General features: G+C 47.8%; 1 protein-coding gene across 1 annotated transcript; it reads left to right on the forward strand.

The window, feature by feature from the left end:
• Window positions 1–209: 209 nt before the first annotated feature.
• Window positions 210–7,152, forward strand: RHOV (ras homolog family member V). Its single transcript, XM_071558420.1, has 3 exons — window positions 210–597; window positions 3,945–4,003; window positions 4,348–7,152. Exons 1-3 carry the CDS (start codon window positions 402–404, stop codon window positions 4,786–4,788), a joined length of 696 nt encoding a protein of 231 aa, XP_071414521.1. The 5' UTR covers window positions 210–401; the 3' UTR covers window positions 4,789–7,152.
• Window positions 7,153–11,598: the final 4,446 nt, after the last annotated feature.

Below are 11,598 nucleotides of genomic sequence, written 5' to 3' on the forward strand. Positions count from 1 at the left end.
CTTTCCCGTGTGTGCACGATACAGAGCACGGAGTGGCACTCACCGAAAGTCCAAGGGCAGGAGCTGCTCGGGGAGCATCGCGGCAGATGGGGGAGCAGCACCTGGGCTCTTGCCCACGGGAAGGCGGCGGGAGGAGGCGGCCGAGCCCAGCCCTGCCGGGCCCGGCCACCTCCCGATGGGGCGGGCCAGGGCGGGACTAGGGAAATAGGTGCCGGTTTTGTGCGTAGTGTGGCAGGTGTAGTGATGAGGAGCGAAGCTCGGCGGGCTGGAGAGGGGGGTCCCGAACAGCAGCGCGCAGCCTCGACAGCAGCCCGCCCGCAGGGGCATGGCAGTGGCCCCGCCGTGCCGTTCGTCAAGCTGAGTCCTGTGGAGTCCCCGGTGCCAGTGCCATTGCAATTGCCATGCCTCCCCAAGAACTCCTGGATTACGCGCCCGCTCTGCGGAGACACAGCCCGCGCCGGGGCAGCGGCCCGGAGCTGGGCATCAAGTGCGTGCTGGTGGGCGATGGCGCCGTGGGCAAGACCAGCCTGGTGGTCAGCTACACCACCAATGGGTACCCCGACGAGTACCAGCCCACAGCTCTCGATACCTTCTCCGGTAGGTGCCTTCCCGGGCTCCGCAGGGTCTGGGGCGGCGGGGAGGGATCCCCATTCGACTCAGCGAAAGCGTGCTCAGGACGCGGCGTCGGGACGAGCGGGCTGGCCGTGAGTGCTCCCAGTGCCGCGGGCTGTTGGAAGTGCCGGCACCGGGGGCTCTGCGGTCAGCGCAGCTTGGGGGCCCACAGCCCTTGGGTGTTTCTTTGATTCGGACCGAGTCCTTTGGGCATTTTGTGAGGTTTAGGAAATGCAGGTCCTGCGTTCTGCAGCTGCCAACCCAGCATGTGCCGAGTTGGTTTGCACGTCCCATGAACTTGGGCACCTTCCTGGCTTTGCTGTTGTTATGACTAAATAGAAGAGCACTTAATTTTTTTGTTGTTGTTTGTTGTGGTTTTAGCTTCAGAAATATCACATCATTTCACTGTAGGCTTTCTAGCTTCAAGTGACACTCAGGAAAACAGTCCTTTTCCCCACGTGTGCTGAAGTTAGCATTGAACAGACGTTGTCAAAAAGTTGAAGAGCTTTTTAAGTCAGGCTAGAATTGCCTTCCTTGTCAGCTGATGAGCTCTCATTAGTTTCCACTTTTCTAAATGCTATCTTTGTTCTTGCTCTACATTCTTCTTTGGGCTCCAGTTTCTAATATAAACCCCAGAAGAACACAAAGCCCTTTGAAAGATTTCTTATCTTCATTTGATATGAAGAAACACAACAGTACTTGACAATATAGATTGGTAGATTAGAGATGTTCTCAAGTCAGACCAGGAATGAGACATCGAATGTGTCATAGTCTCAGGGTGCTTAGAGGGAGTGTTTTATTTGTTTGAATGTCCCCCCAGTTGCTCACTCTTTACTGGTAATTGTTGCTTTATCTTGACCTTCTCCGAGCTCTTCCGTGCTCACTTGAAGGAACTGAACTGGGAACATGTTGCTGTTCAGGGTCCAGCAGCCCTTCGGGAACAAATGTAAGGAAAGAGTCATGAGTCCTTCCTTCAAGGGAAAGGTTACTGCTCACTCTGCTCACTTTGTACTGATGTGTATAGTTTGGGCTAAGAGAGGCTTAAAATTACTGTAGTTATTAGCCTGTACATTTTTTTGAAAGGGCAAATCCGTAATAAAATTATCTGGACAGGTGAAGGCAGCATGAGTGCAGAGATGCCCCAGATTAGCAACAGGCGATTTGAAAATAGCTGCACATGGGTTTAGCCCCAGTCTGGATGTCTAAGTATTAAGCTTAACTTCAGAGGTGTACAGGATTTGCTACCGAGAGAAATCAAAAACATTAAAAATGGGTCTTCTTCAGTTCACTTTCTGCTTCTTGAGAGGAAATGGGAGAACAAATGAATTTCCCTTCCCATCCCTACTCTTAACCTGGATAAATCTGGAGAAAGTCCCTTCCTGGATTCACAAATTATCGTTCAGTATCTATTTCAGCAGTTTCAACCCAATTCCTCCCACTCTTGGGGAATACCTGCAATTGCAAATGCCAGCAGAACTGAGCAGTTTACATCCTAGCTTTAATCCTGGTCATGGGACTGTGATGCCAAAAACAAGATATGGCAAAGTATTGCTTTATCAGGGGAACGGCTCTGGGACAGTGACCCAGCCACATACGTCTGTTCTGGGTGCTACCTCCTGCTGGGTGTCGCTGCCAGGTAGAGCAGCCTTGGGTGAAACCCGTACCTAGTGACCTCTCTCCACCAGGCTATCCTGTTCTGCCGGCCCCTTCACTATTGTACCGAGATCCATGCTCATCATGAGGGCGCGGACCTTGTGAGGGCGGTATTTGCAGGGCTGTTGCAGAGTTGCTAGCATAGCTCAGACTCGCAGCAGATATGACAAAACTTTGTGCAAACACTGGAGCAGTAGGTAATATATGTGTTGCCTGTCTTCTGAAGACAGCAAAACATTTCAGAGATGCTAATTCCTTCTCTCAATGCACTTATGAGACAGAGGAAACCAGAAACTAGAAAGGCAAATGCCTGATTCCCTTGAAGATCAAGTCAGGATCTAGCAAGTTCTTTGATCAGGAACAGGTTTCTCTTCCTCCTCTGGGGCAAAGATATGGTAACAACCCAAGTTTTTCCCAGTCACAAGGAAGCAATGACTTTCAGCTACGCCACGAGGAGTGGCACTTGTGGTGGACGCACCCACCCCTTCATTTTTCCTCCAGTCTGAATCTCCCACCAAACTTTAGCTCATCTTTTGTCTGTGTCTCCCTCTTTCCCCAGACTGCTTTCAGGGAGGAGTGCTCTCCTTCAAAAGCTTGTGTTCAACTCTCTAAGTCAGTTGTTTCTATCACTCTTCTCACCTGGCTAATTACTTCAAGAATCACAAAAGATTGATCGGCTTCTGGTTGGGAGGTTTTTTTGTTTAGCTGGGTTTTGATTTTGTTAGTAATGAAAAGGACAATAAAGCCTCCTCTTCGCACACAGCAGTGGAGTTTTGCTAGCTTGTGTCAAGTGCCAGCCATTGTCACCTTAGCCATGATGCCTGCCTGTTCACCCAAGCACAGCCCCATCCACCTTGTCGAGACTTTCAAGTGACTTCCTGCTCCCCGACCCCTCTCTCCTTTTCCTCAGTTCATAACCAGTCTCTGTGGTGTCTGTGTGCTTAAACATCTAACAGTTTCATTCCAGATTTCCATCAGAGGTCCTGCCAGCCCTCACTCTGAGTCAGCTGATACCACATGAAGGCTTACTGTGATTAGGGACTGAAATGAGAGCAAACCTTACATGTGTAACTCAGCAGTTTTTCTGTGTGTGAATAGTCTCTGAAGGGGATTTCACTCAGCATGAAGAATAACTTCTTCATTTCCAAGATGGGTTTGGGTCTTTGCTTTTCCTTAGCTAGGACACTCACAGAAGCTTTTTTTAAAGCCAAATTTCTGCTCTGAATGGAAAAAAATCTCCAGTTAGCTTGTTTGAGACTGGGTTGTTTTCTTGGCCAAGAAGGTAGGAGCAAGTTGCTGAAGTTCTCAGTTTGTTTTTATCCTTCTTTCCTGTGTTGTGGAAGAACAAGTGATTCCCAGGGCACTGTTTGCCTAAGAGTTCCTCTTCTCTAGAGGAGCAATTGTCCAGTAATGTGGAACTATTCTTTCAAAATACTGGACAAATACACAAAATACCCAAGAGCAAACAAAATCAGAAGGTCTGTTGCAGGTCTCTTTATGTTCCCAGTGCAACCTTCAGCTGCTTTAGTGAGGTTTGGGAGAATGGTCAGCTAGGAGGACAGACTTGAGTGACTTCAGCGAGCCTGTTCAGTGGCATATGAATCAGAGTGCTTGGGAAAAGCCCATGCAAGTGTATGTGTGTATGCTTTAGACTCATCCTTATTCTTTTTCTGCCACAGTGCAGGTCCTTGTGGATGGAGCCCCAGTCCGGATTCAACTGTGGGACACTGCTGGACAGGTAAGCTCTATGAAAGCATCTGTCAGTTCTGGTCCTGTAGGACAGGGACTTTTTGCAGGCTTTGAAGAAGGCAGTGTTCAACTGGGAAGCAAGGAAATGCTTAAGTCCAGCACTAACCATTTGCTGGTATGGCAGTTACAGACAGGTGAATGACAGACACCCTCAGTTCAGAAACTTGTGTCTAAAATGTGGCATGGCCACAAAGTCAGCACAATGCTTTGCCTCTGGGGGTGTTGCTATCCTAGTTAACATGGAAAAGCTACTGCAGTGTCATGCTGTTAGAAGATCAGTCCAGTGAAGACTTTTTTTTTCCCCTTTCCTTTTTCCCCCTCCCTTTTCTGCAGGAGGACTTTGACTGTTTGCGGTCTCTTTGTTACCCTGACACCGACGTTTTCCTTGTCTGCTTCAGTGTGGTAAACCCAAGCTCCTTCCAAAACATTACTGAGAAATGGATCCCTGAAATACGAACTCACAACCCCCGGGCACCAGTGCTGCTAGTGGGGACACAGGCAGATTTGCGGGACGATGTCAATGTCCTCATCAGCCTGGATCGCTACCATGTGAAGCCTGTGCCCCGGCCTCAGGCAGAAGGTCTAGCTGACAAAATCCGGGCTGAAGCCTACCTGGAATGCTCAGCACTGACTCAGAAGAATCTCAAAGAAGTTTTTGACATGGCCATTGTTAGTGGTGTTGAACACAAAGCACGGCAGGAAAAGAAGATGACAGCCAAAGGTATCAAGACTCTCTCCAAGTGCCGATGGAAAAAGTTCTTTTGCTTTGTCTGAAGCTGCTTTGAGGGAAGGAAAAAGAAACACCTAATGCCAGGATTGGCTCTGCACCTTCTTGGAGTGACTGCTCCTATGGCCCCAGCAAGGAGGGTATGATAAGCTGCTGGGCTTGGAAACCTGTCTCTTGCTGGGCTCAGTATCAGGTGCCTAGGAGACATGAACTAGATTTCCATTGTGCCAAGATATACAATGGTCCAGGCAGCTATAATACCTGCTGGACATGTCTATAGTGTCCCAGACTAATGGGTGCCTTTAATACATCAAGATTCAGTACCCTAGAAGAGGCAGGTTCCTTACATTATTCAAAATGACCAGTTTCTTTGTTGAAGCTCACACATTTTTGGAGTTCTGATGCAGCATAATAAATGTGAGGGACTTTTGAAATCAGCCTGTATTTGGCTGATTTACAGGCTTGGCAGAGAGTAGGGCAGGGGCAGTTACAGGTGACTGCAATATGGTCAGACATGGGCTGCAGAGTTTGTAACACGAGACTTTGGTTCTCCCTCTGATTCTGTTTGCCAAAATAGGTAGAAGTTACTTGGCTGTGAAAAAGCAGCACTCTCTTAAAGGCCTCTATTGAGAGTACCCTTGAGAAGGTATTTCCTAAATAAAGGCCATTAGCAGGCTGAAGAGAAAATGGACTGGGAGCTACAGCAATACTTTGAGCTAAACTTTCTTTGAGAGGACTCTCTAGTCCACTGGGTGCCAGTGTTACAGTCCTATCTTAAGAGGCAGTTGTGAATTTGGGGACCTGTTTGGAAAAGCCTTTTGTGTGTGTGGTGTTTTGAGAGAAAGAACAGGTGAGGAACAGTGATGAGTGGCTTTATCTAGCAGTGACAAAACTTTGTCAGCAAAGGTTTTATAACACTACCAATTTAGAGGGAGACCCATGCATGTAATGAAAGAAGAGAGAAGGAAGAAAATGAAGAGAATGAAAAGGAAAAAGATGAAATGAAGGGAGATGGAGAAGGAAAGAAGAATGAATGTTGTTAAATGAAAGTTGTGATTCTACTTAGTTGAGATGCTAATATTCAGGGAATCTTCTAGGGACCTGAAAAATGTGCTAGTGCTAACAATTTCAAACTAATATTGTCCATACATTCAGTTCTGAATCAAAAGGAGGGTGTTGTAGTGAGAGAGTTCCTCTTTGTCAGTAAAATTCTCCATTTCAGGTCTACACAAAAGAACAGAATTTACCTTGTACTGTTCTTCCTGAGGCTGTAGAACAGGAATGGAGGGTTCAGGCCTTATTTCTATTGTGTTTCCCTTTCTTAAAAGTCACTGCTTGATCTGAAATCAAAAGCAAAGGCAATCCATGAAGTTTCTGCTGGAGGAAAATGTTCTATATGTTTGCTCTCTTCTCCTCTCACCTGTTTCTCGGAAGATTAATGTCCTGGTGAGTCTATTCACATTTTATTACAGAATTTGCATCAATTTCTAAATCTTCTTTTGTTGAGACATTTCATTTTTTTTTATGTAGCAAAGAGTGTGACAGGTCTCTCAAACAGTGCTTTCAGTACTCAAGGCCATGGCCCATCACTGTGGGAATTCTCTGCAGTAATGTGACAGAAAGTGATATAGATGTGGATGGTTTGCCCTGGACCAAAAGCAAGCTTATGTGAGCTAGTGAGCCTGTAAAACGACAAATGCAAGTAATGCAGTCTGGCTTTAAACAAATGCCTGCAAACATCTCTCACAACTGTCTCTTTCTGTGGTGCAGCTTACGTAGTCCCTAGGATGTGAGACAAGACTGCTGTGTCCCTGGGCAGTATCACAGGATGAAACAGGTAGGCAAGTCTTCCTGCAAAGGGAAATGGCCCAGAGCCTTGGAGCTGCTTCTAGGGTAAAGCTTAGAGACCAGAAAAAGGTGGCATAGCAAAATGAGCTTAATGTTGAAAGGACTCCTCCTACTGAAATACCATTCCAGTCCAGCAAGGAGTCCTAAGAGATGGCAATTACAGAGGCGGTAGCTAGAAGTGACATGTCTGACAAAGGTCTAGGTAGGACACCACTTCCTGAACAAAGCTCTCACTCAGCAATGCATACCTGCATATTTTTCTACCTGTACAGGCACCTTTGCTGTATGACTAGTTCAATCTGTCTGTTGGGTCTTTACACATTTCTTTAGCCTGTGAGACTGAGGGCTGTGGTGTGTCCTGCCAAGGAGCAGGCCATGCCCCTGTGGAGCAAATCCACAGGTGGAAGAACACCAGCCTCCCTCCTGCTGAGGAGAGCAAGGGTTGTCCTGCAGTAGCTTGGTACGAAACGGATTATTTCATTCTCGAAAAGAAACTGTACTAAGAGCTACTTTCTTCCTCTGTGATTGTGTCTAATATTTGTTCAAATAAATTTTTTTAATGTCCACAATTTGTGTGTTGTAATTTTGTCAGTGCAAATTAAGTGCTTTAACATGGAGGAGGAGTTACTCCATTTTACTGACACTAGCATAAAAGGGAAATAGCCTCATTTCTCACTCCATGTCCTAACCCCCATTAGCAACATAAAAATCACCTCAGCTGAAGCCTTCTAAGTTCTTCCTGTTGCCTCAGTTAATCTTTCTCTACCTCAGCAGCTACTCAGGGTGAAAGCTCCTGAGGGGGATGGAGCTGCAAACATCCAAAGCTTTCAATGTCTCTCCTCAGAAGCCATCATCCAGGGATCAGTCAGGAGGCCCTCCCAGCATTCACTAAGACAAGCCCATGTAGAACTCACATTTGGAGCCTTAATAACCGCATGCTGCTCTGTCATTAGGCTGGTGGGTAATTCAGCGACCAGATTTATTTAATGTACCTTGGTAGTTAAACAGTGTTCAAGCATTGAAAAACTTTGCCTGTCCAAGATAGCTCACAGGAGGCCTCCTTTCAGCCCTATCTTCAGCATTACAGATAGGTCAAGAGATGTGCCTGTGCACATCTGGGATCCCATAGCTGCTCCAAAGTCAGAGGACTGGGAAATGAGGCTGCTGAGAGGGGAGTGTGGTGGTTCAGCAGAGAGCTAGGAGAGAAAATGGACAAAACCCCCATATGCAGCAGAAGTAATGAGCAAATGGGATTCAGAAATTAGAAGGGAATAGGAAGTTATAGTTAACAAAACACGATTATGGAACTTGTGTTTTGGGTGCAGTGTTGGTTGTGGGTTTTGGGGAGGAGGGGAAGGTGAGTGGGGTGGGGGGTGGTTTTTCTTTTTGGTGTGGGGGGTTTGGGTTTTTTTAGAAAGTCTGGGATTGCACTGTCCTGCAATCTGCTGTTTGCTAGATGTCAAGTAACCTGTGGGAATATTTGGAACTGGCTCCCAGTTTTGCAGCTTCCTGGCACTAAAGATTACAGAAGAACCCGTGAATGGAAATAGCCATAAAGTGTGAATTAACTTTACAGGGACTGAGTCATTCTATTGAGCCATATCCTGTCATGTGCACAATAAGCACTCTAAAACTCCCTGAAACTCATGAAGGAAGCTGAACTCCTGGGTGGCGGGATGAATCTATCTCATTAAATGGAGTTTCCTACCAAAGCCAGCTGAAGTGTCTTTAAAACCTCGCTCTAGTTCCAATCTGTGGTGCAGTACTGGACATGTGCTACTGCCTGGCTTTGGTAGAGTTTGTGCTTGTTTTTGCCTTGCTTGACCAACCTGCATTTTCAGATGCTGCTGTGAGTGCAGGGTTGTTCCTGAGATACTGTTGCTAACAAACCACTCCACCAGGCTGGATGAAGATAGCCAGCCCATTACTAGGCCCGCATAAGTCCTCACAAATTCTGCCTACTTCCATGCCAGAAAGGATCTGTACAACTAGTTGATCTGACTTGTGCCACTGCACATAGCTCAGCATCAGATACTAAAAGCACCAGCATGCTTACAGGGTAGAAACTCTTTAGTACCTTCTTTCTTTCTCGGGACTCTGACTGTAATTCCAGACAGAAAACTCCTGCACAATCCTTGCATCCAGCAGAGTAACCGATCAGGGATTCCCACCTGCAAAGACAACACTGCAAGTACTTCAGTACAGGTACATACCATGTTGAGTAAATCCACATGAAGCCAGTGTGCTTGCTGCCACTCTAAGCTGCCATCTCCAAAGGAGCTGGACTCAGGTGTCAGCAACAGTAGGAACACAGTAGAAAGGACCCTTTAGTTTCCTTTTCATGTAGGTAGCCCACTCTAAATAAGCTTAATTGTACAAAGAAGATTCCCAGCTGGCAACACTTTCCTGAACCTAACTAGGAATAAATTAACTGAATTCAGGAATTAACTAAACCCTAACTAGGAATTAATCCCCAAGTTTCGATTGACTCAGCACAGCCTCCTTCCAGCACCAGAAGGACAAGTCTTAAAGTCCTTCTGGAGATCTTTATGCCCTGTAAGTTACATCCTATTTGCTTTGAAGGAACAGACTGAATTATTACAAAGTCAGGAGCTGATGTGAGTCCGGCAGGAGGAACCCTGCTGAATTGCAATTACCTGGGAATGGCATCTTCCCCCATTTCCTGAGAGGGGTGTGATTGCATTAACAACCTTATCACTTTCTTAACAACCCCAATTTAATCCTCAGGTGCTAACTGGCTTTTTTCTTCACATTGCTCCAAGTTTAATGCTATTTATTAATTAGGCAACCATTTCCAGCTTGCAAGCAGCATCTGGTTTGACTTTTCTCAGCTGTAGTGGCAGCTAAGTAATCTGCTTCATTTTTCCTCATAATTGCCTTCCTGCTAGATTGGCCTCTTCCTCTGCAGTCTCTCAAAGAGCAGTGTGGGAACACCAGAGGAGAGAGCAGAGGCTTTGCTCAAGCAGACACTGTCACCACAAGGAAATGTTTGTCCTCTCTCAGACTGCTTGTTAATTGAACTGCTGCTCTTCCATCCTGCTAAGAGGTTCTCTCTGCTCCAGGATGCTGTTATTGGCCACATGGGCTGCTTTATACATCCTGGCTCTCTCTTACATCATTGCCTCTCCTGGAGTCATGCTAAATCACTCCGTAGTGAGGCTGAGCACTCGAACTTTACAATATGGCTCCAAGACTGTTCTCCCTGTCCTAGAGGATGCTGGTTGAGATCCAGCACCTAGTCTGCATCTGCTCCCAGAAAAGGAATCACAGAGCTGGCCCAGCTGGTACCTGGCCCTCCTGGAAGCTGCTTACTCATGCCTCTGCTGAGTCCAGCCCTGGGCTCTCTGTTCCCACAGTATAAATACAGCATTGTACTTGCAAAGACCTATTGCACAAGAGAGCAGGGTATGTTTCAACGTATCCCTGAACAGGTTCCCTCTGCTGCAGACCCACGTGATCACCGTTCCCAGGGTGACACCATGCCCTTTCCAGCTCTTGGACTGAGCTGCTCGGCACCCAAACTTGCTGGACTTGTTCTGGAGGAGCAGGAGGAGATGTGGGTCCCATCCTCCCCCTCCAACCCCTTATCCCCAGCGCTGCCCCTAGGGCAGTGTTGTGAACTGAATATGCTGGTTTCTGCTGCTATGGAGGAACATCAGGTGCAGAGAAATTTGGCTGCGGGACAAGTTTCACCACGAGTCACTGAGCCAGGCTTTTCTTTCCCATGAGATAATCTTGGGCGGGGCAGACAATCTCTTAAAATTAAAATACAATGAAAATACACAGGCTTCCCAGGGTCTAGGGTGAAGCTCCCTTTCCTTGTTTTCTCAGAAAGCAAGCCAGGCACTGCTGAAACCTTCCCCAGGCTTTCAGCACAGAAGGAAGTGCTGCAGGAGCAGCCTCAGAGCCAGGCCTGGCTTCTTGGCCAGGGGATGGTGCCCACTGCACCCCCAGCTCCCAGCTGGCAGTCAGGGCCCACCCAGGGGACATGGCTCAGCTGGTGGTGAGGGTGAAAGATCTCGACCTCCCATGGAGAAACCTCCACAGTCCTGCAGAGGAGGACAGTGGGAGAGTCCAGTGTACCAAATCAAGAAGGGACAGCAAAGCCCCCTTCCTGTGGCACCCCAGTGGCTGCACTGCCATCATTGTGCTGGTAACACAGTGGAGCTTTCTAGTGGGGACAACACTGGTGATTTCCAAGCAATTACCTACATGGGAATGTTAGTGATGGTGGTACCATCACTGATGTTAAACTTTGGGGGAGTTGAGGTCACTCAGGGCGTGGAATTGCCCTCGCTACCATCCCTGTAAGTGTCTAGCCCTGCCACCAAGCTTAACCTTCTGCTTCTTCAGGTAGACACCAGGCTAATAGCTCAGTGGCAGCCGGGACACAGGAATCTAGCTGGGATCTGCCAGGGATCTAGCTGGGATCTCACTTGCAATGTGTCAACATCTCAGCCCTGCAGATTGAGGTGCTTTCTCATCCAAAAGGGAAAGTCAGCATCACGTGCTGCAGCAGGGCTCATCGTGGGAGGATTCGGTTTTCCCGTCAGAGACTTCATCCCTGCGGGGATGGATGGGAGAGAGGCTGGGAAAATGCTGCCTGAGCAGTGAAAATGGGTTTCAGATGGTATTGCAGAGCCCTATCTGCTCTCCTACAGCAAGCCCTTTGCTGGGCCCCCTGCCCGGGGAGCAGCGTGTGCCTGGGGACAGCTGGTGCCGGCCGTGACCGGAGCCTTTGGGATGGCTCTCTGCAGTGCTGAGGCAGAACGAGCAGCCAGCTACAAGCAGAGCTCCAAAAACAGCGCATTCATCTTCCCTGCCAGTAAGCCAGAGAGTGCCTGGGGCGGGCTGATGACGCACAGCACACCTGAGATCATTTTCATGGGAATAGACCCGTGAGAGACAGCGAGAGGAAGAGTCAGGGAACTCTCCCAGCACTTCAGTCAGTGTCAGCATTCACAGGGCAGATTTCACAAGATAAACAA

This window comes from Pithys albifrons, chromosome 6 (genome assembly GCF_047495875.1).
Source record: "Pithys albifrons albifrons isolate INPA30051 chromosome 6, PitAlb_v1, whole genome shotgun sequence".
Classification (NCBI taxonomy): Eukaryota; Metazoa; Chordata; class Aves; order Passeriformes; family Thamnophilidae; genus Pithys; species Pithys albifrons.

What these genes read in the sequence shown, in the direction of transcription:
- RHOV (XM_071558420.1), top strand. Translation starts at nt 402, where the DNA reads ATGCCTCCCCAAGAACTCCTGGATTACGCGCCCGCTCTGCGGAGACAC. An exon ending in AGCTCTCGATACCTTCTCCG is followed by an intron (nt 598 to 3,944) that starts GTAGGTGCCTTC and finishes TTTCTGCCACAG; the next exon opens with TGCAGGTCCTTGTGGATGGA. An exon ending in TGTGGGACACTGCTGGACAG is followed by an intron (nt 4,004 to 4,347) that starts GTAAGCTCTATG and finishes CCTTTTCTGCAG; the next exon opens with GAGGACTTTGACTGTTTGCG.